Source organism: Melospiza georgiana, chromosome 6, assembly GCF_028018845.1.
Source record: "Melospiza georgiana isolate bMelGeo1 chromosome 6, bMelGeo1.pri, whole genome shotgun sequence".
NCBI classification, from domain to species: Eukaryota; Metazoa; Chordata; class Aves; order Passeriformes; family Passerellidae; genus Melospiza; species Melospiza georgiana.
Genome location: NC_080435.1, coordinates 53,361,451 through 53,388,991, shown reverse-complemented (window position 1 = coordinate 53,388,991; position 27,541 = coordinate 53,361,451). Strand labels below are relative to the sequence as shown.

Sequence of the window (27,541 nt, the reverse complement as noted above, 5' to 3'; positions counted from 1 at the left end):
AACACGCTACAAGGATTTTGTTTTGCACGGACAAAAAATTCACTGTTTCCTGGTGTTTTCATTTTTAGTACATATGCTGTACAGAAAAGAACTTTTCTGCCCGCCCTTGAAGCCTGCGCTAAAGCACAGGATGTCTGTTTAGCAAGAGGCAAACACCGGGAGGCGGAGACAGGGAGGGGATGACACAGATCTCCAAAATGCAGGTTTTTGGAGACAGCTCGGTGAGAACACAGCCCCTGCTCTCTCCCCGGGCTCTTCTCTGTGCCGGGCTGGCGGTACGGCGGCTCTCCCCATCCCGCAGTGGCGCGCAGGATCCGCCAGGGATCAGGCCATCACCGGGGATGAATCTGAGCCTGCCGGGGCGCTGCTCCGGCCACGGGAGCCTTGGCAGCAGACAGGGCCCGCCGCTGGATTTATGGAGCACGTCTCTTGTCCTAAGGGCTCCCCTCCTTAACCCCTCACCCGCGGCCGGCTCAGCCCCGCCATCCCCGGGGAGTCGGGACGGCAAATGACACCTCGAGGCGAGGTATTTCGAGTTTTATTGTAGTTTGCGCAAAGCAGAGAGCTGGCTGGTATCACACAAAAGTCTAGCCCAGTGATCATCAAAACTTGACACTTGCTATATACCTTTTAACAAACAAAGGCATCAGCATTCCTCGGTTACCAACTATGTAAGTTTTCTATTAATTAGTATTCAAACCACTATTTGGTAGTAACATCTCGCTTCTCGTGCTAATTAGTCCGCAGGCGCAGTTCTTTTTTTCCGGTTGAGTCTGGGGTCCCTTCTGGGTAGGTGGCCAGTGGGTTGCGACCTCACACTGCCGAAATTACGTTTCCCCCAGTTACTGCTCCATTCTCCTGACTTCAGTCCTGATGGCTCTCGTCCAGACAGCCCATTCACCTTGGGATTTTCTTTCCTTTTCCTAAAAAAAAAAAAAAATTACCCGAGGGTGCGACATGCACAATTCTGCCGCACCTGGGCGCGCACCTGCCGGGCAGGGACGGGGCGCTGGCACGCCGTGCACACTGCGCATGCGCCATCTCCGGCCGTGCCGTGTGCAGCGGGCCGCGGCGCGGGGCCAGCGCGTGCGCGGTTGCCGGGGCGACTGGAACACAACATGGCGGCTTGAGGGGAGCGCCGGCAGCGGGGCCGGGTCGGGCCCGGCCGCTGATCCGCCAGCCCCGGCAGCGGCGGGACGGCGCGGGAGGCACAGTAAGAGGGTACGGGGACAGGCCTCGGGCCCTTTCTGAGGGGTGATGTGGGCCCGGGCCCTCCATGGAGGCTGGCGGGCACGGAGGGGGCCGTGGTCTTAGGGAGCCCCGCGCCGAGGGGGCTGTGGGTGCTTCTGCCGGCCCTGGGAACGCCGAACCCGCGGCCCCTGCGCAGCTCCCGGGGCTCGCATGGCCACCCTGGTCTCTGCGTCCCACTCCTCCGCAGCAGGGAAAAAATGGGTCTGTGTCTGGGCTCCTGCGGGGCATCACCTCGGCTGCCGGTCTGCGAGTGCTTCCTCAGAACTGCTGAGTTCTCCTGGTTCGGCACGCCTTGCTTTCCATCGCTTGGCATCCTTCACATCTGCCGTGTTACATCCTTCACATCTGCCGTGTTGCATCCTTCACATCTGCCGTGCTACATCCTTCACATCTGCCGTGTTACATCCTTCACGTCTGCCGTGTTGCATCCTTCACGTCTGCCGTGTCTCTGAGTGCAAGAATTACGTACCATGGCCTTGAGGCTCAACTTCTTCATTTCTGCCTCCTTCATATCTTTGGTTATTTCTTTCTTCCCACGTGTATCAATGTCATACTTAAACATCATAGCTTTTTCTTCCTCAGTATCTTGGCATCTTTGTAACAAAGCGTCTGCTTTAGATTTTTATAATATCCTCTTTTGACTACTGTAGTGCTGTCTTTTGTGTCATTTTTTTATTGAATTCTTTAATTCTAAATGATTATTAATTTTCCACTCTCTCTAGTTAAAACGATTGGGTGTTGTCTTTGAGCTCCATCACTTGCCCATAATTTATACTTAGATTGTTCCTTATTTCCTGGGCTCTTTAGCCTCTTTTGAATAATTCAGGGCCACTTTTTTGGGATGTTGGATGAGTTCATATTGCTACAACTTGTTCTTCCCAACCTTTATTTTCCTTTCCACTAACGATTCTAAGCTTGAACATCTGTGTGTGCTGAAACAGAGGGGAGGGAGGGGAGAGGTTAATTTACATCCATTGTTACAGATACACGAGAGAACTCTACCCAGTGATCGGGTCTCTTTTATTCTTCAGGCTTCTATGCAAATGTAATTGGAACACTTCCTTTAATTTATCCTCAAAGCTTTCAGTCTTACAATGCTCATAAAATTTTGAACCTTTCTTTCAGTCTTCATCTTTGACTACAACAAATTCAGGTAATCCTAACTGGTAGTAAGTTTTGTTTTGTAGCTGTACAAATTTTCATAGCTCAAAGCTGCTCTGACCTGGCTTTTTTTGTTCAGTATGTGTTTGAAGTCTTTTGGTTTGGTGGGTTCTTTTCATCATGATCAGGATGGTGCTGAAGTGGATTTTTAAGAATCTCCAGAAATCTTGGCTTGTGAATGCAAAATTAAAATTTGTTAGTATATATGAAGTCTAAATTTTATTTTTTCTTATTCTATATAAACTTCTGTGCTGTTGTTCTTACAATGTGTGATTTTCTTTCAGCTGCTGATTAAACGATAACTTGTCATGGGATCATTATCATTTTGTCTCTGGGAAAAAATCCCTCTTATTTTAGTGTTTTGGTCAGAGTTTACACATTGACTTTATTCATCAAAGAGACATTTCAAATACTGCAATTTTCATTCCTGATTCCACCCTTTTTTCAGTCAGTTGAAATTATCCAGGCCTTTGCTTCATTCCTTTAACTGGGTGGATCTCATAAGTGCCAGGTGAAAGCCTCAGTTGTTGGTTATGTGTGGGGTATTTATTTTGTCTACAGAGCTCTCTGTTGTGAAGGAATTGCAATAACAAGTGTTACAGGCTTATGTGGAAAAGATCTTCAGTGCTGTGAGGATGTTCTAAAATGTGTGAAGGATTAAGTCCTTGTACTGTATCAGAATTCTGCAATTTCAAATCTAAACAACTCAACTTGTTTTGAACTCTCCGCTCTCATCTGGACTTCTCTTGTATGTGCAAAATACATTTATAGAAGAAAATATATAAACATAACCAAACAGTATAAACATATACTATCTGACTTGTTTAAATACCTGGAGATATTTTCAATAAATTTGTACAAGAAGGCTTTCCCTGCACTTCTCTGCCCAAGTACTCTGCTTCATTAACACTATGGCTGGTATGCCATAGATGTTAAGATCTCATTTTCAGATCATATGATTTTGAATTTCTTTTTTTTTATGCAAGAGAATCAATTACTTGCATTTAAGAAAAAAATACAGGAGGGCCATTTATTAGAATAAAAGAGTAAATCAACAAATAACTAACTTTTTTGTGTATATTTTGGGCTCAGGGCTGGCTCTGACATGATAGGAACAGGTAACACAGCCAGTGTGTTTGTGACTGGTTGGATGGTATCATTTGCTACCAAAAATTGCATTTACACTGAATTCTGAGAGAGTAGTATTTAAGTAGTCTGAATTTACAATCTCCATCTTACATTTAGCAATTTAGATAGGAGATTAAAACTTGAGGTGGGGATAGAGAACATGGTGATTTTTCCTGACAAGATGTTCTTTCTTCAGTCTCAATTGGTGAAGGCTGAGGGTCAGCTCACCTGGAGCACTAACCAAATTACCAAATTACAGCCAAAACAATGAAACTGTCCTGGGGCCTCCTCCCCATGCTGGAGTCTGTTAGAGATTGCCTCCTTTACCCACACTGATTTTCAAATTAATTTTGTGCTTTTAAAATAGCTCTACATGTAAATTGTCTCTATTGAGTGTATGAGATGGTGTGGTTTGTTTTACATTGCTCTTCTATTTCCAATTTTTCAAATTGAGATGGCCTAATTAGTTAGTTTATGGTGCAGCATGATAGATAATGATCAGAAAACAGAAGCAGCAGATGATAAAAATGAGAAGAGCACCTGACAACTCTCATCTGAGTGCTGCTGCTGTATTGAAGAAAAAGGGGTTGCAAGGGGAAGGTTTCTATAATGAAAATACAAGCATTTGGCTCACAAAGAGAGAAAACACTTTTTTCTTGTTTGGGTTTGGTTTTTTTTTAAGAGAAGCAAGTATGAAAGCTGGGGAGATGAAAAGAGAGTAAGAAACACAAATTGATTGTTAGTTGGAAGACAGCATTAGAGTGTCCCTGCCTAGGTAACTTTTCCCTCTGCAGAATTTCTTGGCAGGCTTTCTCCACTGTAAGGCTGTGTTTATACTTGTAAATTAAACATATCTGGAAATCTTCTTGGACACAAAGAGCAGCTGGCATGAAATAGCCCTCATCTCTGCTCGTAAATTCTCTTATCTTCCAAAACAAGGCAGCAGGGCAGAAACTGCTTGAGCACTGACCTTAGAAGGAGTCCTCCCACAGGCAGGGAAGGTGCCCCACCAAGGGCTGATTGCCACAGGCCACGTCCCTGCCAGGTGCTGTTGTCACAGTAACTCATAACAATTAATAACTAATTCAGCTACACTGAATTTACTGCTATCACAAAGCTTGAGACTCCCAGTTATTCTGACACCCATAAAGGGCTGAATATGATAAAAGAGGTTTTCTGCCCTGCCTCCCTCAAAATGACTGGGTTTGCATCTTTGTTGAATAAAGACCCATGTCAAAAGCAACAGCAGCATAAAAACAACCAGAACTGGATTTTTCTCAGGTGAAATTACTGAAAAAATTATCAAGGATAGAACCTGTAGGTGCTAAAAATAAAAGGCAATAGGAGGATGAGGTGGGTGAAGGGAACTAGGCACTGGGATTGGTAGGGAACAGTTAATCACAGAGCTGGAGGAGAATAAAGGAGGAAAGAAAAAAGTCAATTCTGATGGAAATTAGAAGACCTGAAAGTTAATATAAATAAAACTTTTTTTTTTATAACCCATATCTGCTTCATCCCTTAAAGTTCTGCAGAATTAGAATTGACTGATTTTTCACATCTTTGCATTTGAAGCATTTAATTATCAAAGCCAAACATTACTTTTGGCCCAGAGCAAATCTCAAATCTGAATTTAATATGGGAATAAAGCTTTAAAATCAGAAACTGCTTTGCTTAAAATAAAATATATAAAAAACCCCAAACAAACCAAACAATACCTCCATAAAAAACCCCAACAAATTTCCCATTGTTCCCATGTTGGAACAATGATTCCATGATAAACTTACTTTCCAAGATAATTTTGTTTTCAGTACATTGTAAACAAAGGGAGTTCTTTGTTTTGTTTTGGTGAAAGAAGCAAAGAATAAATTCAAATATGAGTTGCTAATAAATTCAAATATGAGTTGCTGCAGGATAAAAAAAGGTAGGAAGGGCTGTGTGGAGAGGCATCATGTCTCTGAGCAAGGAAGTGGTAGTTTATTGTCTAAGAATTATTGTCTTCTACTTTCTGGAATATATATTTCTGTAATCTGGGCAGCAAAACTTAATTTGCTATTTTTCATTGCATGTTAACAAAATACCTCTTTTATCTGAAAGTTTTCCATTAGTCAGCATTTAACAAGTAAAGTAAGGATTGATACACAGTCTTCATAATAATTGCAAACATACTGACACAGTGTATTTTTGTTTTTAAAATACCAGTTGCTAAGATAAGGAGAGGGAACGTTTTCTGATGTTCTGGAGAAAGTGAGTCTTTGGGAAGGAAAGTACTGTGCAAGTAAACACATGAAGCAACATTTTGAAAGGTATGCATAATTAATCATGGAAATTGTACAGAAAACCATGTTTAAATTCAGTGAGGGAACACAAAATTAAGACTAAGTGAATCTTTTGAAGTGCACATGAATTAAAAAGGTTTGCATGTGGTACAGAAAGGGAACTCTGCCTTCCTGTTAGGCACTGGGGGTTATTTCCTGGAGTGCTCTAATTGATGTCACCCACTGTGTTAAATGGGGCCTGGCCACTGGGTCAAGGGGGAAAGGATGAATGAGGAATAAATAGTTGATTTCTGCCTTGCCAAATGCACAAATATACTTGTGCTGTTTTTCTTTTATCTGTAAATAATAATTGCAGGAAATGTGTCAGTCCTCTTCTTGGGGAATACTTTTTTCAGCCTCTTTAAGTGCTGTTGTAATGCAGGTTAAAACCAGTGCATTTATCCTTAGTCAATGTATAGCATTAGTTCTCCTTCATATTTGCATTTATGTTTGCATCCATCACTCAGATGTTGTATGGTCCCAAAATAGGTGCATTTATCAGTCAGGGAGATAGAGCAGAGGGCTGTGTGTCAGTAGACATAGACCTGGCATTGTCCTCCAGGTATCCAAGTGCCAACCAGTGCCTCTTGGGTTACTGATTTTATATTCTCAGTTAAATATATCAGTTCCTAATGAAAGCACTGGCAGTGACTCATTTGTACATACAAAGTGAAATGGGACATTTTGCTCTTAGGTGAGATTTCAAAATGTAACTCAGAGCTTCAAAGAATACAAGTTAAGAGAAATATCTTCAAGTAATGTGGCTTCTGATTCTCTGTTATATTGTTAGAGATCTGTTGGTCCATTTATACACTACCCACCATTGACAGAATTGTCCACTTTATGATTAAAACAGTATTTAAACTGTTATTTAATTATATTTAGTATTTAAACTATCTGCTTAACTGTATCAAGGGCAGATGTATACAACTCAGTGGAAAGGCACTGCAGACTCAGTCATCTTTTCATCTAAAACATCTTTTAGGCCTTTAACCCTTTGATAAATTGACTGACAAATTCTTTTGATGAAGTGAACTCTTTTAACATTATTTTAAACAGAACCTGCCCATACATGGTATTTCTCCTCATTTCAAAGTGGAAAATATTGTTTTGGTGTTTAGCTGTACATCTGACTGGGAAAAGACGTATGTCCTGCTCTGATCCATTCAATAGTGTGCAAAGCTCTTTGTTTCCTGCTTCCTCCCAGAGTTTCTGTAGCATGGGTTTTTTGTTTATTAAAGCCTAGGAGGGCAATGAAATAATATACACAATCATTGAATAGTGTCTACTTTTCATGTAAGAGGTTTCCATCAAAACTTAATCTTAAATGTTACATTTGGCAATGCATCCCACTGAGCAATGTTTGGAATGAATGCTACAGCAGCACAGAGTAAACAGTATCATCCATTCTCCTGAGAAACACAAAATTCCTGCTGGGAGCTCCTTGGTGTCCTAACTGGTGTCTGGGGCACAACACATTATTACTTTATTCTTGGGTGAGCCCAGCTGCTCCAAGCTGCAGGAAGGAATAAAGCCATTTACTAATTACTGATCTGCTCAGTAAAGAAACAGGAAGGAAACAATTTATCAGGCCCTGCATTTCAAAGTTCAGTGACAGACTAAAGTTCTGACAGCCTCATGGCTGGGGAAAAATCAGCTCTAATCCAGTCCTTGGCTGCAAGACAGTCTTCCTCTTTTCTGTTTAATTTAACTTTAGTATAGCACAAGTGAAAATCTGAGATAAATACAAGCAGTAAGGAGGCCGACTCCACATCCTACTATCTTTATGTTTACATAAAATTGTTCTCTATGCATGGTGCATTGATTTCTTTCTTCTTTATCCCTGTATTTGAACAATATCCAGTAGCTTTTGGGTCTAGAGAAAACCTGTAGATTCTTAACCAGCTTTTTGAGTTTGAAACACATTTCTCAAAATCTGAAGTCTACGTGTCTGCTGTTGTTAAGAAAGTCTGATGTAGCTCTTGTTTTTTGTGCCTCCTTCCCAACAGACCAAAATATTTCAAAGTCAGTATTAAAATGAAAATCTAAATATATGTTAAGCATAGTTAGATTTCATCTCATCATATGTAAGATTTGCTGGTGATTTCAACCCACATCCCATATCCAGTGAGTGCTTTAACTGTTCACCATGGCTCAGTACTCTGGCTGGGCACACTCAGAGCTTATCTCTGGTACTTAAGGATCTTGGCTCGACTTATCAGTTTGAACTAGGGATCAAAGCCAACGATTTGGCAGTATCATTTCACAGGCAGCTTTACAGACATCCCTGTGCAAGCAGCTGAAGTTTGGATCTCAGAGTTAGGCAGTAGCTGAGCTCTGCTTTTGGAAAGAGGTGTCAGTGCTAAAGTTGGGCTCCTTGCCTCATTAAGCACTTCAGTGTCTCTGGGGACGTTCTGTCTCCAGAGTGATCACGTTTTATGACAGCATTTACTCCATTACTGCATGGTACATTTCATCACTGTGCAACAGCAGACATATCCTTCATTATTCAAATCCTTGACACAAAACTTGTTGACTGCTGTGAAACAGTTTTCTTGTCCTTCAGGCTGTGTCACTTCTCTGTTGAAGGCTGTGCAAGCAGCACACTGCCACTGCCAGTCCCGTTTCTGCAGATACAGGACGGTGCTGATGGTGTCAGCAGCCTGGCTTCCTGCAACCCTCAGCCTCAGCTGCTGTGCTGTTAACTGAGGCTAATCCAGCCTGCTCAGCTCCTGCAAGCTGAACTGCAGATTGCACCCTCAACCTTTTCCTGGCTGGCTTAATACAGCATTGCAGGGGAGATGGGCTGTAATGCAATTATCTTACAAGGAAAACTGAAGACCTAAAGATGTCTGCCTCTGCAGGGCAGTGAAATGGAAAATAAAGTGTCAGGTGTATTACATCATGATTATACTTGAAATTGCTGTTGTCAGCAAAGTAGTGAGTTCAGATACACATTGCCATGCAATAGAACACTTCTGGAGTTTAAGTAGAAAGTATTTTCACAAATAGTGCAGTGGCTTCCCTCTCTTTTCTTCTGAGTTTGTATCAGAATATATTTCTTGATACTGCACAGATATTCCCAGAAAACGTGCCTTCAAAAAGCTTCATTGAATATATCAGTTGACTTCTGCAGTAGGTGCTTTGGATAGCATAATCTGAAACTCTGATACCTCAGATGTAAGTTTAAAAACTTCCATGAGACAGCATCAATTAAAAATGAACATGTCCATTTTAATACTGATTAAACTACTTACTTGTTGTCTACACTGTGGACAAATCAATGTGCAAGTTTTATTTCTAGCTTAAAGTCTCCTTATTTGTTTCTGCAGGGATGAAAGCCCTGGCTCCCTTTCACTGGTATGTGAATTTATGGCCATGACTATTTATGAGCTGATAAAAGGTATGTAGCATATGCTTAAAAAACATAAACTCTCCTTGTGTAGATCACAAAATGGAATTAATTATTTTTCACTTGGTTGTTCACTGTGACAGATTATAGAACTCACAGGGAATCTTGTGCTGTACTGCTTTACTCTTTATTTCTTGCCAGTGGAATATACCCAATTGTTTAAGGCATGGGTAGGTGCAGTCCATAGCCATCCATTCTACAGTCAAACAACCTAGACTGCAAAACACAAAATAATTGCTTTATGGTACAAAAAATAAAATTTAAACAGATTCTTTGTTAGGTCAGGGTGATTGTGAGGTATTCCCATTTATTTCAAAACTATTGAAACAATGAATAAGGAATTTTAGTTTTTGTACTTAGTAAAATGGTATAACCTTAGTAAGTTTTCTTTATAAAATTACATTGTTCCCTCCTACTTCCTATATTTAAAAATTCTGGAGCTGTTTGTCAAAGCAGGTCAGAGATCATAAAGCATAAGGAAGAGTTCCTCCAAAAAATTTAGTACAAAAGCTGATTTAAAATCAGTTCTTATGTAAACAGAACAGAATTGGATACAGCAAATGAAGGGACTTAGAATTCATGAGTAAAAGAGGATTTTTAAAAATGAATAATTAAGAATTTGTAATGTCTTAACACTTGGGAGTTTAATTTAAATAACTGAACATGCAAGTGTCATTCAGTGTAATGCAATAAAGACTTGCTCCTGAACATGACATTGGTGACACTGACTATTCAGATCTCTAACAAAAGGAGTAACTCTGTTTCTGACCTAGATAAGAATGTGAGATTAAAATTGATTTATTTGCTGATTGCTGAAGTAGATTGCTGTACTAGTTTTAATAAGACATTTTGGGTTTGCTATATTTAGCATGGTATTCAGATGGAAATGAGAATCATCATTTCAGTATGTTCTGATTTTTTTTACTATTTAAAAATACAAGTTCTTTCAAAGTTTCCCAGAAGATGATTGTTTTAACACCACTTAGTTATAGTAAACTCTTTTTCTATGCCATGGTGAATCAGTTCAAAATGAAATCTGTTCAATAGTAAACTGAAATGCTGCAGTTACAGATTATTTGAACATTCACCTGGGCTTACCTGAACTTCTCTAAATTGTTGATTCTTCTCTATGGTCTGAATTTTGAGTCTGGACTGTGTTTCCCATGATACAGTGCCTTATTTTTAATGTTGTATAAGGTAGTGGCACATGGGGTAAAGCTTGTCAAATCATTGAGTATAATGGGAAAGTGAACTGGACTGAGAATGAATTTTTAATTTGACAAGGAGTATGGAGACACTTCTGTAATTAGGAGGAAAGTTCACTGTAATGCTACTAATGTGGAAAGCTGATAGTTTTGTGTTTTTTCCTTAAAAAAACAAGAGATCCATGTTACTTCAATCAAGCCTATTTGTCTTTACACAAAGTCATAATTGTCTTGCTGTTAATTTATAGCAGAAGCATTTAATAACTGAGAAAGAATCTTGCCCTTTATTTAATCAACAGTAGTTTGGTAATGTAAAACAATGAAAAAAGTGGCTGAGAGAGAGGTGTGGAGGATTTCTCAAGAGAAATGATAGAAGCCTCAAGTGCCACTGCCTTAGGATTCACTGTACCATTGCTGCCAAATGAGGTTCCTCCAGTGATAAATCTGGAAGTAGAAGAGCATCTGCTCCAGATTTTTCTAGTGACATGTAATGAAAAAGCAATTGAGCATGACTTCTTTTTATGAAGGCCCAATTCCTTAAATAAGAATAATAATCTAAATTGATTTGAATAGCTGCATTTTCTAATATCTTTTCACTATAAATGACAAAAGTCCTGATGTTGAAAGCACCATTTATCTCTATGGGGGCACTAGTACTACAATTCCCCATGTAAATGGTGCTCTGTTCCAAGTGCTTTGTGATCTAATCCTGCTCAGTGGATTATGTGGCTGCCTGGAGGAGCACTGTAATCAGCTGGGAACACAAGTCTGGCTCTGGGGCTCTGGCCTCAATGAGTTACTGTCCTGATAATCCCCCTCCTCCTCCCAGCCAATTACTCATACTACTGTCATCACCAGATCAGTACCTGCTTTGTTTTTCAAAAATGTGATCATTTCTGCCTCCCTTGATGGCATTGCAGCGTTACATAAAGGCATTACAGCAAGATTAAAAGGCCTTTGGAGCCTATAAAAGAAAAAAGCTGAGCAGTTACTGAATGGCTCTGAAAAATAGATAAATTTTATAACTGTAATTATTGCCTTACAGGAAGCTAAACAACATAGGTTAGCCTTGAATTTGCAATTCAGATGTGAATCACAGTCTTTTAACCGTGGTGGTAACTTGAGGTGATTGATACAAATCTTTAACCTGAAGGACAATTACTTTGAGTAGAGGGGAAATGAGATATTTAGAAGAACTGCAATGAAATATTGGAGTTCTGCTAGAGCTAGGGGAAATAGATACTGCAAGTAATACATGCAGTAAAAACTGAGGCATCTTACAGAGTATTGAATTGACAATTGTTAGTGCATACTGAAATATAAATTATGTCAGAAGTCAAGTGGAAAATGAATCAGAAAGCTAGCCATAGATTACATATAAAAGTAGTATAATTGAAAAAGGTGATATCAATGCTCTGGAAGCTGAAGTCTATGATATTTGTATTCTATTTGTTCTTCACGAAAAAGGACACACACAACTTGAAATTTTATTCCAGGAAGGAGAAAGCTATTGCCTTAAAAAAAAACAAACCAGGAACAATGTGTAACAGATATGCAAATCTCTAGGTTGTATATAGGTAAAAGTCCTGGTTCAGCCACAGCTTTACAGCAAATGTAGCATACTTTTATTTCAGGGTCTTCTCTAGGCAGAAACAGAATTGTCTGGGGCAGCCCTGACTGCTGCAGGGAGAGAAAAGGCCCTGGCCCAGGTAAATGTGTGCCTGCAGCAGAGCCCTGGGGGGCAGCAGGCAGCCAGAGCTGCTGCCAGCACCCCAGAGGAGCTCTGGGTCCTGCTGAGGAGCCCTCCTGGGGGGGATGGCCCTGGCAATCCTCTGGTAGCCCTGGTGAGAGCAGGAGCACAAAGCCTGGCCTCTCCTTCCTGGACCTGCCCATTCCCCATTCCCATATCTGGAGCTGTTGTCTCACCATGATGGCAAATTTTAATATTTTCTATTATGTTGATAAGTTTGAAAAAAGTGCTGGTTTCTTTAAGTATTTTTTGTTTTTTACAAATAACTGGAAGCACTGATAATGTTTATCTTTTTACTGAATTCTTCTCTCTGCTGTGTTTGTATTAGTACAGAAATGGGATATTTCAGAGTGATGGGCAACAAGAAAACATAATAATAAGGGTAATTAAATTTATATGAGGATATTTAACTAAAAGTTATGTATATAAGTATTTTTCTCTTTACCCTGAGAAGGTAATGTTTATTCATGAACAAAAGTACAGTTTTTTAAGAAATATATAGACAGTTACTGTATTCCTGATCTAGGGGAATGAACAAGCAATTTTGTTACTGGCTAAAAACTGAAATGACTGAGATGCTTTACACCCTGTATGTGTTCCCTCCAACCTGAAACCTGTTCTTTATCTTCTGTTAATATGTATTTTCATTTCTGTGTTAATCTAGACACAGGAAATAGAGTTCAGTTTTTCAGCTCTTTCTTTCTACATTCAGTTCCTACAGTTAGTGGAAGTTACACAAACAAAAGAGAGCAGAAGATAGTGGCTTTCAGAAGATTTAATTGTAACCATCTCTCTTGACAGTTCCAGAAAGTTATTTTGCTGATGTTTGAAAAGCAAGGATTTTTAAATTCAGTTTATGAAATTTTATTTTCTGAAGATAAGTTTTTGAGTCATAGAAGTGTAGAGGAGAAGCCAAAGCCACCTATTACATCACTGCTAAACAGAAGAACTTTAATAACTTAAATTAGATGTCCTATTTAGCAGCCTTTCCTTCTGTGATAGTCCCTATGCTCTTAGACCTTTCTTTTCATGATGTACAGAAAGTATTTGAATTACATACCATGGACACAGATACCTTCATGCCTGGACCCTACTCACTGCTTTAATGCAGCTTTACTGCTGTGATACTGCCCCTGGATTTTGGAAAGTTTCTTCTTAAAGTCATCTGTGATTTCTTTTACAATGACTATTTTACAGTCATTGCTTGAATATTTTACTGTTTGTAATCTGTGGAAATACTTTATTTATTTCTGCAGCAGAACAGCCTGAAGTTAAGAGAATTTGGATCTTGTAGGAGTATCTCTTCTCAGCAGGCACACAGTACCTCCCCATGCTGGTACTGAGCACCTCAATGTTTGCTTACAAAAGGGCTCTGTAGTTACAGAACTGGCATGTGGAGTCCTGGCTGTGTTTTCTATGAAATCACAAGGTACTGTGTTCAGTGGAGGGTTTTGCTTATCATTAATCAAGATAATCAAAGGTAAATAACTCAAATTAGGAGCATGTGGTTTGGATAATGTGATCTTCGTTTCCATGGATTTGTAGAAGAAGCTTCTGTGCTTAGTGTGCAGGGTTCATGAGGCAGTAATCCCATCTGGTCTGGCACTCCCTTCACCCTGTGGCAGGTTAGTAATAAAGCAGTTCAGGAGAACACAGTACAAACAAAAGTGATTTACAAAGGAACATTTTTCCCCAATCACTTAGTATTTAGTAAAAATGTATTTCCTCTGCTTTATCTCTGTGTCGAGTATGGCTCATTTCTTCTCATGAGCATCACAAACTATACTCAGTCTTGTTAATGCACTTAATGGTAAAATTTTTCCTACTTTTTTTGGACTTTCTAATACTTTATGCAAAAGCAAGAGGAGATTAGAGAATACACTTCCTCTGATTTACAAATTTGATTTACAGTATAGTGTATCTAAGCCCCCTGTGCTCTTAAGATTTTGTGTGCTGGTATATTTTGAAATCAGGTTCTGATGAAGGAAGAGTTCAGGAAAAAACAAAGTCTTTTAAGATTTTTGGTCATAATGAAACTATTACTTTAAACATTTGTTACTGGTCTTCAAGAAAAAAGCAAAAATACCCACCATGAGTATTTCTCCAATATCTTTGTGCCCTAGCAACAGCAGCAGTTCTTTATTCTCCTCCCACACTGCTGTCTCTGATATGCAACCAGGACTGATAACATTTGCTTTGCTTCTTTCCTCCTCCACATGGCAAGTGCAGCTGCTGCCATCACCATCACATTAAATGACAACCATTATGCTTTGCCTGCTAACTTGTAGAAACATTTCTACTTCTCCAGCCAGAAAACTGTTAAAAGAAAAATCCCAAATGTGGCAGTACTCTTGCAAAGTAAATTGGGACCAAAAGCTTTAAGAATGCCTCGTTTTTTCATTTCAGCTTGAATCAGCTGGGCTTTGTAGCTTAGTAAGAAAATGACATGCTGCAAACTTAAGTTTTCTTAGGGAAAACCCCCAAACTTTAAAGATATTTCCTTGTAGTTTTAGCTTAATGTAAAAAAATCCACTCTTTGCAACCGCTGAACATTTTCAGAGACCTTACAGGTGTGTTCAGAAAGGAAGGAGGGATGTTTGTTGAAATTAATGAATTACAAGAGATACAGTCTTGCCAAACTGAAGGCAATTATGGACAGGTTTGTTTCTTTTTCAGTGCCTCCTGCAGTTATTGCTGTTGAATGGTTGCATAAGCCTTCATGCTTTACAGCACATTGTGTAAGAACTTTTAGTCTTTTATTCAGCCATGCTGATCTTTCAAATCTTGTTTCCCTTTCTGTTCCCTATAAATCATGATTCCTGGATCACACTTTTCAGTGGCTTGCACAGTTGTTCTTGAATTTGTTACAGTTTTACATTTGACAGCAGCACATTTTTTAGTTCACACAGAAACTCGTCCCAGCTGCATGTCTTGGTGCAGCTGCACAATGTGAATCAGATCTTTTTTCTCCTTCCTCTAAGCTTTATGAGGACACTCAGAGCAGTGTGCAGCCAGCTGTTTGATTGAATTTGCAAACAGTTAAAAAGAAGTTTCTCGTGTCTACAAAGGGGCTGAGTGTTTTGCTTTCAAGAGTCATGTGGTGCTACTGAAGTGTTTCTTGAATTATAAGCCCAAAGAAAAAAGCAACAAGTGCAGGAAATGTTACTGGACCCGACTGAAGTCAGATTGCTCTAATGTGATAACAATGTTTCAAGGACTCTGTGCAAGTTTTATATTAACTGAGGATCAAGCTCAGGAATGCAGTTCAATTTACCATGTTTCCAGTATTGCTGCTTGCAAAGAACCCGTGTATTAGGAATGGAGTGTTATAAACACATTTCTATGTGCATACACAGCAAGAGAGACTGCTTGATTCTGCTGTCTTAAAATGAGGAGACTACATTGTCTTCTAGGGTCTGCCACTTTACTAGAAGCAAACACAATCCCAGATCCATTGTCCTTCACCACAAAGGATGATCTCTTTACATATTTTTCCCCAAACCAGCAGGAGAGGGCAGCTACAGATTTCTGTTTAATAACCCAAGCTACTCCTTCAATGCAAACCAGCAGCTGTGTTGCTCTGCTGCTGTTGTTGATAGGTATTAAGCTGTCCACAAATGAATAATTCTATCATGTTATCTTTCTCACAAAAAAAGGTTTTTTTTTAATCAAAAGTGACAGTTCAACTGTGTCTTGTCTAGTACTAATACCGTTTCTTACCTTGCAGTTTCCAGTCTCTTTTTCTTGGATATAATGAGCTGGACAACATCTCAAAAATCCATGAAGTGATAGGCACTCCTGGTAACAAAACTCCAAAAGTTCAAGCAGTAAGTATGCCCTCCCATAGCTACTAATCTCACTGTTTCAATGTCCACAATGGAGCTGTACAGCTGTGTGCAGTGTCTGCTCAGGAAACCACCACAAAAACCTAAATCTGTTGTGCTGACACAAGAGCAGTTTCTGCTGTCCCTGCCCAGAGACAGTCACCCATTCCTGAACCTTAAAGGCAGAGCAGAGGAAATCTGAACCTGTCTTCATCTTATCTGGCCTTTTATTTCCATAGTATCTTTAAGGCCAGTGACATAAATTTTTAGGAAAGAAAAGGGTTTTTTTCAAGTACTACCTACTTTTCTCTAATGAATGATTACCTAAATCAGGTGAATTATTTCTTTTCAGTGAATTGCAATCCTCTCTGAATATGCATGATCAAGCTTGCTTAACACAAGTCAAGAATTTTGAGTTTTGAATCCTCCCTTTAAAGAAAGGAAAAGGAAAGTCTTCTCTTGTGCACAAATTGCCTTTTAAAAGTTTCTGTTTCCTGTGTGCAATGATAAAATATGACCTCAATGAGAGAACTGCTGCCCATCAAACCTTACAGGACCCTTATTTTCAGGAACTCTGGCAAGTGACTTCAAATCACTTCAGTTTTGAAGACTAAAGTCAAAAGGTGAGGGGAACATTGTGTCCATGTTTTAAGTGGCATGAAATTAAATTTGTTTCCTGTGCCATGTCTTGTCAACCATGAACATAATTCAGTCAACGTAGTTCTTTGCATTGAGTCCAAAGCTTACCTAAAGCACTACTGTCTCTATTCTTTTTGCCCCCACCTTTTTAAGACAGCCAATACATGAGCTTTAACTGTGCACAAAAAATTAAGAGTAGTAGGAGGTCAAGTACCTCAGGATTTGTGGCAAATTTCAAAAGCAAGTCCAAGACAGGTAGTATTAAAGTGGAAGAACTGTCAGCCCATTTAGAGAAAGTAATTTGTAGCACTGAGCTTGTTAGCTAGAAACAAATGTTTTACTTAAGCTGATTACTTGGGTTTATTCTGTCTGCCTAAACACAGATCTTTATTTGGTCTGATGCAGTTCCCCCTCCCCCCAAATCCCTGACATACACGAGTTAGAATTTAGAAGCTCTCATACCTCATAATCCCCTCAGTAGATTCCTGTTAGAGTTGCTGTTACTTGAAGGGTCATCTCCACCTTTATTTTCAAATATCATCATCCTGTTTTTGATGTCTGCCTTGAGTTAAAAAGTTTTCCAGATGAAGTGTGACAGAGACAGGAATTATGCTTTTGCCTTTTCAGGGCTTTGGTCTACTTTTTGAGCAAATAAAATATTTTTTAAAAAAACTTAATTATCATGTATACAGATGATATCAGGGAAAATTCTAAATGTGTATTTGACATGAAATAATAAATAATTAAATTCTGATAACAAATTCTGGCCAACTAAAACTTTGTTTATACATCAGCTATGTGAAAAATTCTCTGTGTATTCACTTGCTGTATCAACAAGGTGAGGTGGAAGTTAGTACCACACAGAAAACTCAAATACAGGTTTTTCTCAAAAAACCCTCAAAAACTTCCACAAACTAGCAAAGAATAATTATAAATTATTTTCTGCTGTACATTCTGCTTTGAAAGCATGAACTCTCCTTCTACAGAGAAGCCACTTTTCCCACAAATTTAGTTCTGGGATTCATCAGTGTAGGTTTTCTAAGAAGTTCCTTTAGGCAAGATTTCAAGAAACATCATGTAAGGCAAATAATTTTTAAAAAGGAACAAGGTGAAGTTGTAATTGGCTGAGGGTTTTTTAATTTCTGATTATTTGGGGTTTCTTTTCTAATTGTATTCCTTAAGATGTTCTCAGAAAGAAATTGAATCTTGTTTATTTATTTTAAAAGCATTCTCTTAGGAAAGTCTAGGAAAAAAAAAACAAATCAACAACATCAGTCTCCACTGGGAGAATTACCAAAATTAATTTTTCTGGAGCGGCCAAATCGATTTCCTTTCCTACTCCTACATTGCTTTCAGTTTTCTGGAAACCTAAGGAAGGTGGTAGAACCCCTGTGTTCCAGTCTGTCAGATTTACTGGATCAAATACTGAGGTGTAGACTCTCACTTGCCCACTGAAGCACATTTGAAACTTCTGTTGTTTCTTCAACAGTCTGAGAAACAGAAGGCACTTCAGTCTTCCCTGAAACATTTCCATTTGACTGCTATAGAAGGAATAGAAGTGAGAGAGACCCAGTCATGCTTCTCTTGTTAGAGATCTAACAAGAACAGCAGTGCCTGATTTTGTCTTGTTCTAACAATTTGCAGGAAAACCCCACAAGGTTTGAGGGCTGGTTTCCTACCATTTTGATATTATGTTCCTGAAGGGGGTCAATATTTAATTGAAGCATTGTTCTGGCAGAGCACAGAGAGTGTTCTGCATTGAACTTCCTCAGTACTTGTTCCTTTTAGAACCTGATGGAGGAGGAGGTTGGTTAAAAATAACATGAAAGGATTCTTTGAGTTCAAGTATTAGGAATGGAATGTTATCTACAGAATTTGAGTTTTCAAATTGTATTACAAATGACAGCTAACTGCTATATTTTTTTTAGATTTAAGAGTTTGGGGTTTTTTCAGTTAGCTCTGGAAATTATTCCTGTCCTGTACTCAGTAACTTCCACCTCAGGTTTTACTGAGAATGTGCAAATTGGGCAATCATATGAGATACCTGATTTTAATGCAGTTTCTGTAACTGCTGAATATTTTTATGTAACTATAATCTAATTCAAAGCTAAACCAACTTTTTGCTGATTCAAAAGCAAGCAAAACTTAGTCACAGTTTGCTCCAAGCCATTGATCTTAACATTAATCAAAAATCTTAACAGGGACTGATGTTGCAGCCCGTTGCTTAAAAGAGCAGTCATAGCACATAGCTGAGAATGCTTCAGAAATCTGGCACACAGATCACCAGCAACAATTTAACAGAATATTTCCTATTATTAAATAAAGTGAGAGTTACAAGGCAACATTCTTATCTTGCAAGGAAAGAATCTTTATTCCAGATTGATACCATTGATTTTTAAATTCCTGAGATCTAAAAACTTGCATTAAATAATTTCTAATACATAAATTTGGTGATGTGTTAGAGAACATTTTGTTATGAAATGAAAGTCTGTGCAAGTCATACTTGGCTGAGAGTTAAAAATCTTCTCCCTACCAAGTGTGCATGCAAGACAGGTTTGGAAAATAACCTTTTTGGAGGTTTTAATAGTTATAAAAGTTACTCTGCTCATGACTGGGAAGTGATCATCATTTTTTTCCATAACCAAACACTGGGCTCTGGTGCTGCTGCTCAAAACCCCAGCCATGAGCAGGAGGCAAAGGGCATTTTGTGTGAGAGGTACTGCTGCAGGGAGCACCATGGAAAATGGGGCACTGGGGAGGAGCACATCACATCCAAGTGTCACTCAGCCAACCCTTAGGCATCAACCTGAGATTTGTGCTCTAGATCCAGACTATTTGTTTTAACCAATTAAGATACACAATGCAGTAAAATACAGGTTAACATAAAGATCTTGTAAGAGTAAAAATTAAGCTTGTTACATTCTCAGCTCTCCTTCTGAGACTCCACAGGGCTGTGCATTTGTGAAAATAATTATTCTTCTCACTCATTTGAGCTCTTCCAGTTAGTAGGCTTTTTGCTGTGGTTTGGTTGTTTTTGTAAGAAGAGGCATCTCAACACTTGTAGGGCTCTGTTGTGACTGGATTAGATCCTAATCCTTGTTCAAGTCAACTCTGGACAACTTTAAGCATGCCCAAATTCCACATTGTAGCTTTTCTGTGTGGAAGCTCATGAGACTCAAGTTCTTTATGAATCCTTTTGACATCTACTGCTTAAAAGCACTTGTCTAACTTATGTTTGTCTTCATGTTTAGAAGATGGTATTATTATCACATACTGTACTGAGGATCAATCTGACATTTATAAGGAGATTCTTGAAAATGTAAAAATAGTCATAGGGTAAATGTGGTGCAGACTGTGGGAGTATTTGGTATTGATTCAAATTTGACTACCCAAGTTAAATATCCTGCACCACCTGCATCATGTACCATTGCTCAATTTATGTCATTTCTTCATAGCAAACTTTCAGAATCTCAACACCAAGAATGGAAAAAACATCCCAGCCTTGGCAAGAACTTGTATAGAGAAGACTAAAGCACTTGAACAAGGCTCTGCAGGGAAACCTCTATTGCTGCTGCTTGCACTAGGTGTGCCAAAGGAAGGGCAGATTTCTCTTACTAGGACTGAACAAATACACGAGTTTTGGTGGAGGAAGTGCTTTACACCAGTAAAGTGAGAAAACTGTAATAAGGGAAAAGAGCAGAACACAAGGGTACAGCTAACTGCTCCTTGTCATGTCATTGAAACTCCTGCTGCATGGATGCTGCTTTCCTCTGGTCCCAAGCAAAAAATGTTCTCCTGAACACTGTATCTCCAAGTAGAGTGACTGGCTGAGGTTTCTTGCTCTGTTACATTTCAGTGAATCATCTCCCCACATCTGTATGCTTTCATGTTAGCAGCTCATACTGATAGAACAGAGAAATTCAACAATAAGGCAATACATTATTTGTCTGAATACATTATTTGTCTGAATACTTACCATAGGGACTTTTTATAGACAGACAGATTAGATAAATATGTGAAAAGTATGATGCTACACTTTGAAATTAAGGACTGCAGGTCTGTAGGCAGGCAACACAGTGCAACAGTAACCTCCAAGTTCTTACCTTTGGAACACTGAGCAAAAGGTGCCATGAGCTTATCCAGTGCTTTTTCCAGAGAGGAAGATGGTGAGTTGCTCAGTGCTGATATATTTGGAATTGAGCATAATGAGTAGCATTAAAATCGATGGTCTAAAAATAGGTAACTAACGGGATCCAAGGGAGCTCACTCTCCACTGTTGTTAATTTCTTACAAAAAGAGAGGACAAATCCTACTACCCACATTTGATGGATTGTTCTGACTCAGATCTCCCTTATCTAGCACTATACAGGGGTCAAAGCTCAGATTATCAAAACTATATTCCTGATGGAGATACATTTATTGTATTTGTTGCTTCCCATAATCAGTTTCTGGAAGCCTCAAATCACAGATGCTGAAATTTAAGTATTTTGACTAAAAAATATAAAATTTGATCAAACTTTGTTTGGACAAGGTACTTTTCTGAATTCAAAAGTGTTATTGCCACTGTTTGCTTCCCTTAATATATCAGGTAGATGATTATTCATTCATCAGGAAAAAGATGAAGTCAGAATTTTTGTAAGTTTTAACCTGGAAAAAAAGGGCTACCAGAAGAACATCTTATGTATTATGACATTCTGTGTATCTGGGGCTGTCCCCAGATTCTCTGGGGAGAATAAGAGTGATTCTGGTTGTAATGAAAATGGCAATTTCATGTTCAACACATCATTTTTGCTATAAAATTGCAAATCTGAAGTGAAGAACCATATTGGAATTTTTCTTCTTTTTTTTTTTATACTTTCAGGTGGATCTTACTCAGTTTGGCACATACAGTACTTCAAGGATATTGATTTCCTAACAAGTTCCTTGCTGTTAAACCTCTGGAGACAACTTACACTTCTCTGGCTGTTGGATGAATAGGCAAACTTGAGTTTTCCCACCTGCTTTATAGTTAAAATGCACCCAAACTTTAAACTACAAACTGGCAAGTATAGCTCCTACCCTCATTCTTCCAGCTAAAATTCCATACTGAGATTATCTGTGTTCTGCTCACTTTCAATTATTTTTTTAATGTAGTAGGAGAAATATTTTTATTAAAAATTTTATCTACAGTAGAGGTTTTAAGTTCCTTCCAGGTAAGTTATTAGTACCCTGTTTCTTAATAAAATAATTTTCTTCCATATGGAATAGAGTGTGGTATGGGCAATTCAAGTTTCTAGATGATTGCTATTGATGATAATTTCTTTCTTCTTTACTATTGATGATAATAGTAAAGAAGAGGCTGAGAAAAGAAACCCCCCCCACATTCCTTGTGTGCTGCTGGACTGTGATTTGTGGCAGGGACATTCCCTGCCAACCCAGATCTGAGTAGCTGCTGCTGTTCCCCTGGTGTTGGATATTGCAGTTCTTTCCCTACTGGTTTTGTATTTTTCCAGCTGAAGGAAAAAAGTCTTTTAAAGTTACTGCATATTTTTTCAACTGTTTCATTTTGACTCAGTCCATATGAAGCAGTTATCTACAAGAAGTCTATGGGGAGATAACTACACTAGTTTTCAGTGATGAGGTTTATCTGTATTTTAACAGTTAAGCCCACTTTTGTTAATAAAACAAAACTTCTGAAAAATAATCCTGCTCAGTTTCAGTATTTTCCCCATTCCTTGTACTTTAGAAGAAGACAGATAAGAATTGTAAAGCACAGCTACATCTTGAATAAAGTAGGGAACTAATTCCCAGCTTATAAATGGATCTGGCAGTTCTCTACATGCTGGCTGCATTGCAAGGATGAGACTTAGTTACAAGCTACTGCAGTTGCTTCTCCCCAAATATTCATTCATTTCCTGAAAACAAATTGCTTTTCATGCCAGAAAATGTCTTAAGTTTACTTGTAATTAAAAAAATTCTACCCAGCTTTATTGTTGGAGAGCAGGAAGGGAATTAACTTGTGCCCACAGCTGCAGTATGTGCACCCTCAGGCAAGTTGATGCTTCTGGGCCAGCAGCCTCTGCTCTACTCTGCCCACAGGATTCTGCAAATCCCAGTGGTGAACGTTTCTGCATAAGAAAAAGGGAAGCATATGATGGATACTTCTATTCTCTGTCAGTCTGGGGCTGGGCATGGACTGTTAGTCTTTGCAAGAACTACTGAAAACAAGTTGAGTGGTGTGCTGACTGATTAAAAATGACAAGTGTTTAGACAAGCAACATTAACCTCTGCAAATCCATGGATATGTCTATCCCCATCACACTTATCAGTTTAGGACCACTGAATTATAAATGAGATGCCTGATGTAAGAGAAATGAGCCTCAGAAATGCTACTCCAATATGTTAGCCCAGTTTCTGATTGACAAGTCAGAAAGTGTGTACAGGGGATCTTCCACTTCTCAACTCCAAATGCACGGGACTACATGGTGACAAAATCCTTACCCCATGAAGTTGTCTGTGGAGTTGCTGCTGTATGATGTATTTAAACTGCAGGATGTGTTTGGAGATAAGCCATTAAGAACAAGAACAGAACAATTGTATTTCACTTTCCTAATTGAAATTCAAGTCCATTAAATATGAAGCAATGTTCTAGGTAAGATATTTTTGAAAGGAATTTGTTCTACAAAGTTTAGGTAGTATTTCTGTACCAAACATTTAATTCAGCAAAGAATTGGTTACATCAAAAGTGATTGAATTTGAACAGAAAGTAAACAAAAATGCATATTCAAGATAGTTTAATATGTATTTTCTGAATTAGAAATATCACTTCCTTAAATGAATGAGAATTTCTAGTGTAATGATCCATTACTCCCATCCCCCATCACTGAATTACATTATTTATACATATAATACAGAGCCGATTGCAGTTGGAAACAACAATATTAAAATAAATGTTTAATAGATACAAAGGATCTTTTCTCCACAACATAGTTTTTCTGGTGTCTGGACACCAATTTTAAAGTAATTCTCTATAAGCATTAAACTATTTAAGTGCAAAACAATTTTGTTTTAAAAAAATCTATGATTGCAGCATCCATCTTCCTGAAAAACATTTTGAAGCCAGAAAGTAATGACTTTCATTTTCCATGAGTGCATTCCAGGCTGTCTTCTAGCCATCTCTGGTTAAAAAAATCAGTGCAAAATAAACAATGGTGAAGTACTAGTTTAACCATTGAACTTACTTGAATTTAAGAAACATATCTTATTTTACACTATATATATATATATATATCTTTTATTTATATATTTATAGAGATTAAATTACACTGGACTTGAAAAGTATAAAGAAAACAAAAATGTTACTACTTTTTCCTGCAATACTAAAGGAAGCTTTTTGCTTTTTCTCCAATGCAAACTCTTCCTTGGGTGAGCAGCCTAGCAGGATCAGCTGTAGTGAGAACTCCTTACATTTGTCCTTTGCAAGTCACTATGTGATTCACATAATTCCATGTTTACACTCTGCCACATTATAATTTGTGATGCTCTTTGCCTGAAGAACAGCTCGTGGTTCCACTGTCATTACTTCTTGTCCTGCGTTCAGAGATTTGCTAGCAGTAGTGTGATGGCTATACTACAGTTCCACTTGGAGAATTGGCCTGGTTTTGGGATGACAATAAACCCTGCAAACAAAGCAGTTTACATTAATCCAGCAAGAGAACCTGACATGAATTTTATAAAGTTCTTAACCTCAACCTACAATGAGTACAGTTGATTTTTACCAACACTTGTTCATTACTTCAGACATCAGCACCTTCCCTCCTAGGAAGGCTCTAACCAGCAGCACGGTCTCAGGCAAGCAGCGCACAGAGAGCTCTCAGACAGGAGAAATGTGTGCGTCATGACACGGAATGGATCTGATCCCAGCATTTGGTTTAATCTACCTTGCACTTAGAGTCACAGTGAACTCTGAAACTTTAATAATCATACACCAAAAAAGTGAACAGCATTTTACTGGGGTGGTGTCAAAAAAATCTATTGCAATATCAATGTTTGACACCTGACCTGATACAGGGAAACACTTCATCTCTTGTATGTGATTGAGTATTACAAGGTTTGAATAGAAAAATAGATTGTCTAACCAAATATTTGTTTTGGTAATTTTAAAACAGAATTAAACACTGACAAGAGTTCAGTAGAGATTTCCTATTACAATTTAAGTTCCCACTCAGAAAAACTTGGTACCAGCTCTTCTAACTACCCTGCCATTCAAATCAAGAGACTTGTTTCACACACAGCCCTACGACTGCACGGTGCCCCTCACCACACAGAGGCTGCTGCTCTGGATTAAAGCAACTTCACCTTACAGATCAAACCTCTGGGTACCAATGGACAGATTCCATTTCAGATTTATGCACAGTAACCACTTTTTAATAATTCACACAAAATAACTTTATCAGGCTTATTCAGGAAAAGCTTATTGTCAAAATACAATTTAGCCTTATAAGGTCATTAGTTCTACCGAGTGCCAGCAGGCCAAGGGGCATGCTGGCAGCTGGAAGCACACTGGCAGCTGGAAGCACACCAGCAAATATCCCCATGCAACTCCTCACCTTGTAGGAATGATAAATGAACTTTCAGCAACTCCTCTAAGCAGCTCCCAGCTTATGTTCTTACCTCAAAATTAAGATCCTGGGACTCAGATCCATCAAACTAGACAAGATCAGGCAGCAGTTAGCATACAGACAGAAGACAGAATTATGTCACTTCTTCAGAATCTACAGGAGCTCTTTCAAACTTGGATCCAAGAACTGAGAGGTCATGATGATGGAAGTAAACCCTGACCTCAGAAGAAGTGGAAAGAGGGGAAAGAGGGCAAGACTGACTGGATTCAAGTCATCAAATTTCTGCTCAAACCAAAGCCCTTCTTTTTAAAAAAACATCTGATCATTTCAGACATGCCATGAACCTGAGTAGTTTGCAGGATTTCTGGCAGACTGTATTTGCATATGGTCCATATGACATTTATATATAACAAAGCACATGGAACTTAACTTGGTGCCTTCCATAGACCTCACCTGAAAGAACCTGAAAAACATCTTTATTTGTATTTCTTTATGCAGGGGATATCTGACTGAAACACTGTTGAGGTAGACTGAAGTGGGTTGTTCTCTACACTTGACATTCAGGATGTACAAAGATCCTACATATTTCATGAGAACAAAAAGTTTCCTAGTTATTACTTATGGACTAGATGGTGAAAGAAGTAATAGGCAGAACTTTAAAGCAAACAAGCCACTGAAGCACTTCTGAAATTTTTACCAGGGAAGTTTTGTTGGAAAGTGACAAGGTTGAATCAGAATTCACTAGTTCATTACTGAAGCATTCTTCACAAGTCTATTAAATCCAGCAGCAACTGGAAGGTCTTTCTTGTCAGAAGATTACATCCACTAAGCAACTTTGAAGTATCCTGGAAAAAGACGTCCAAAGGTATTATTTTCAGTCTTAATTAAATCAGCAATCCAAACTGTTCATATGCAAATATGTGCTTTATAAGCACACAGGAAGCTCTAGGGATGGCATAATGTCAAGTCTTTTTCAACAGGCTCATAACCACCCTACACAGGAGAAATAAGGCGTATTCTAGCATTGGATTTACATTGTAACACAACCAATTATTGGGAAACAAAATGAAGTTATTTTCCTAGGATTCCTCTAGAAACTGGCAGCACATACTGAAATTCAGTGTGGTGCCTTATTCCCTGTGAACTACCAGCCACTCCAGAATGCAAGTTCCAAGACTAGGAACAAGGAGTCAGTCCTGGTTACACCTCATAGGTGGTGAATGCTCCCTGCTTTGAAGAGCAGCAGCTCAGTGCAGATGGCTTTCAGTGAGTACCAGGAATTCCATGTATTTCAGTCCCTGCTCTGAATTAATTCTGCAGCTCTGAGCAGGCAAGCCAGAGGAACACCGAAGTGGAAATAACCTCAAGACCAATATTCTTTGTGCTTCTGCAGATGGAACAAATGTATGCAAGTACTGCCTTAAAACTTGGACTAGGCTACAATGCTGTTCAGAAACTCACTCCCAGGGGAGAGACCAGAAAGTTTGTGAATTCTTCCAAGTACTTGATTTCAGAAGACATCTTAAATGTTCATACAAGAAAAGCAAAGAGTATGAATTTGGTTTTTAGGCACATAAGTTTCACCAAAGGTGGTGAGTTCTCAGTGGGTCCAGATTAAAACAAAAATTCTGCAGCATTTTGCCATTGGATCAGAGCCTCCAAGCAAGGCTATTCACAAGGTTGTGTGCAGTGTAACACAGTACATGGAGGAAAACAACCTAAGAAAAGCAAGTGAGGGCTCAAATAAAGTTACTGTTTTGATACAAAAGTTCTCAGTTAATCTCATCTGTGATACAAAGGGTGTGGGATTGGAACAGTTGCAGTTACATTCTCTGGAAGAATACAATGGGTAAGGTAATGAAAAAATATAAAAAGCTCCTGCCTGTAAAGAAAGAAGAAAGGCATTAGAGTGTAGTGCTTTCTGTGATGGAACCACCCAGTCTATCAGGTGGGAAAAGATGAAACAAAAGCTGCAGCAACTTATTAGAGCAACAGCCAAGTGAGCCTGTTTAACAGCTGTGCCAGGAAACATGGAAGAGCAGAGCCACAGCTGCAGCTCTGCCGTGTGGTGCAGCAGCTTCAGGCTTAAGGACAAACAGATCCCACTGAGCAAGCAGCAGGAACAAATTAAGACACTGCTCAAAGTTTTGTAAATAATTGTAGTGTTTTATTAGCAGTAGTATTTTGTCAGCATATGAGTCTAGCAGGCGTGGGAAATGGAAGAATTATGAGCTCCAAGACAGGAATTTAGTAAAA

General features: G+C 38.8%; 2 protein-coding genes across 3 annotated transcripts in view; one reads left to right on the top strand and one right to left on the bottom strand.

Annotated features, from left to right (window-relative positions):
* Positions 1-1,721: 1,721 nt before the first annotated feature.
* Positions 1,722-21,633, top strand: MOK (MOK protein kinase). The gene is given in 9 exon segments (XM_058026723.1): positions 1,722-1,769; positions 5,740-5,843; positions 9,188-9,258; positions 9,409-9,437; positions 12,551-12,604; positions 13,479-13,651; positions 15,950-16,049; positions 20,141-20,269; positions 21,547-21,633. Coding segments are annotated over 8 exon segments (645 nt in total). The 3' UTR covers positions 20,207-20,269; positions 21,547-21,633.
* Positions 21,634-21,719: 86 nt separating this feature from the next.
* WDR20 (WD repeat domain 20) overlaps positions 21,720-27,541 on the bottom strand; it is a 48,126-nt gene continuing 42,304 nt past the window's right edge. The window contains exon 4 of one of the 2 annotated variants that reach the window (XM_058026878.1): positions 21,720-24,343. In XM_058026878.1, coding sequence (XP_057882861.1) covers positions 24,290-24,343 — 54 coding nt within the window. In that variant the 3' untranslated portion in view covers positions 21,720-24,289. Of the gene's footprint in view, positions 24,344-25,784; positions 26,131-27,541 lie in introns of those variants that run through there. The other variant, XM_058026880.1, reaches the window with a different exon arrangement.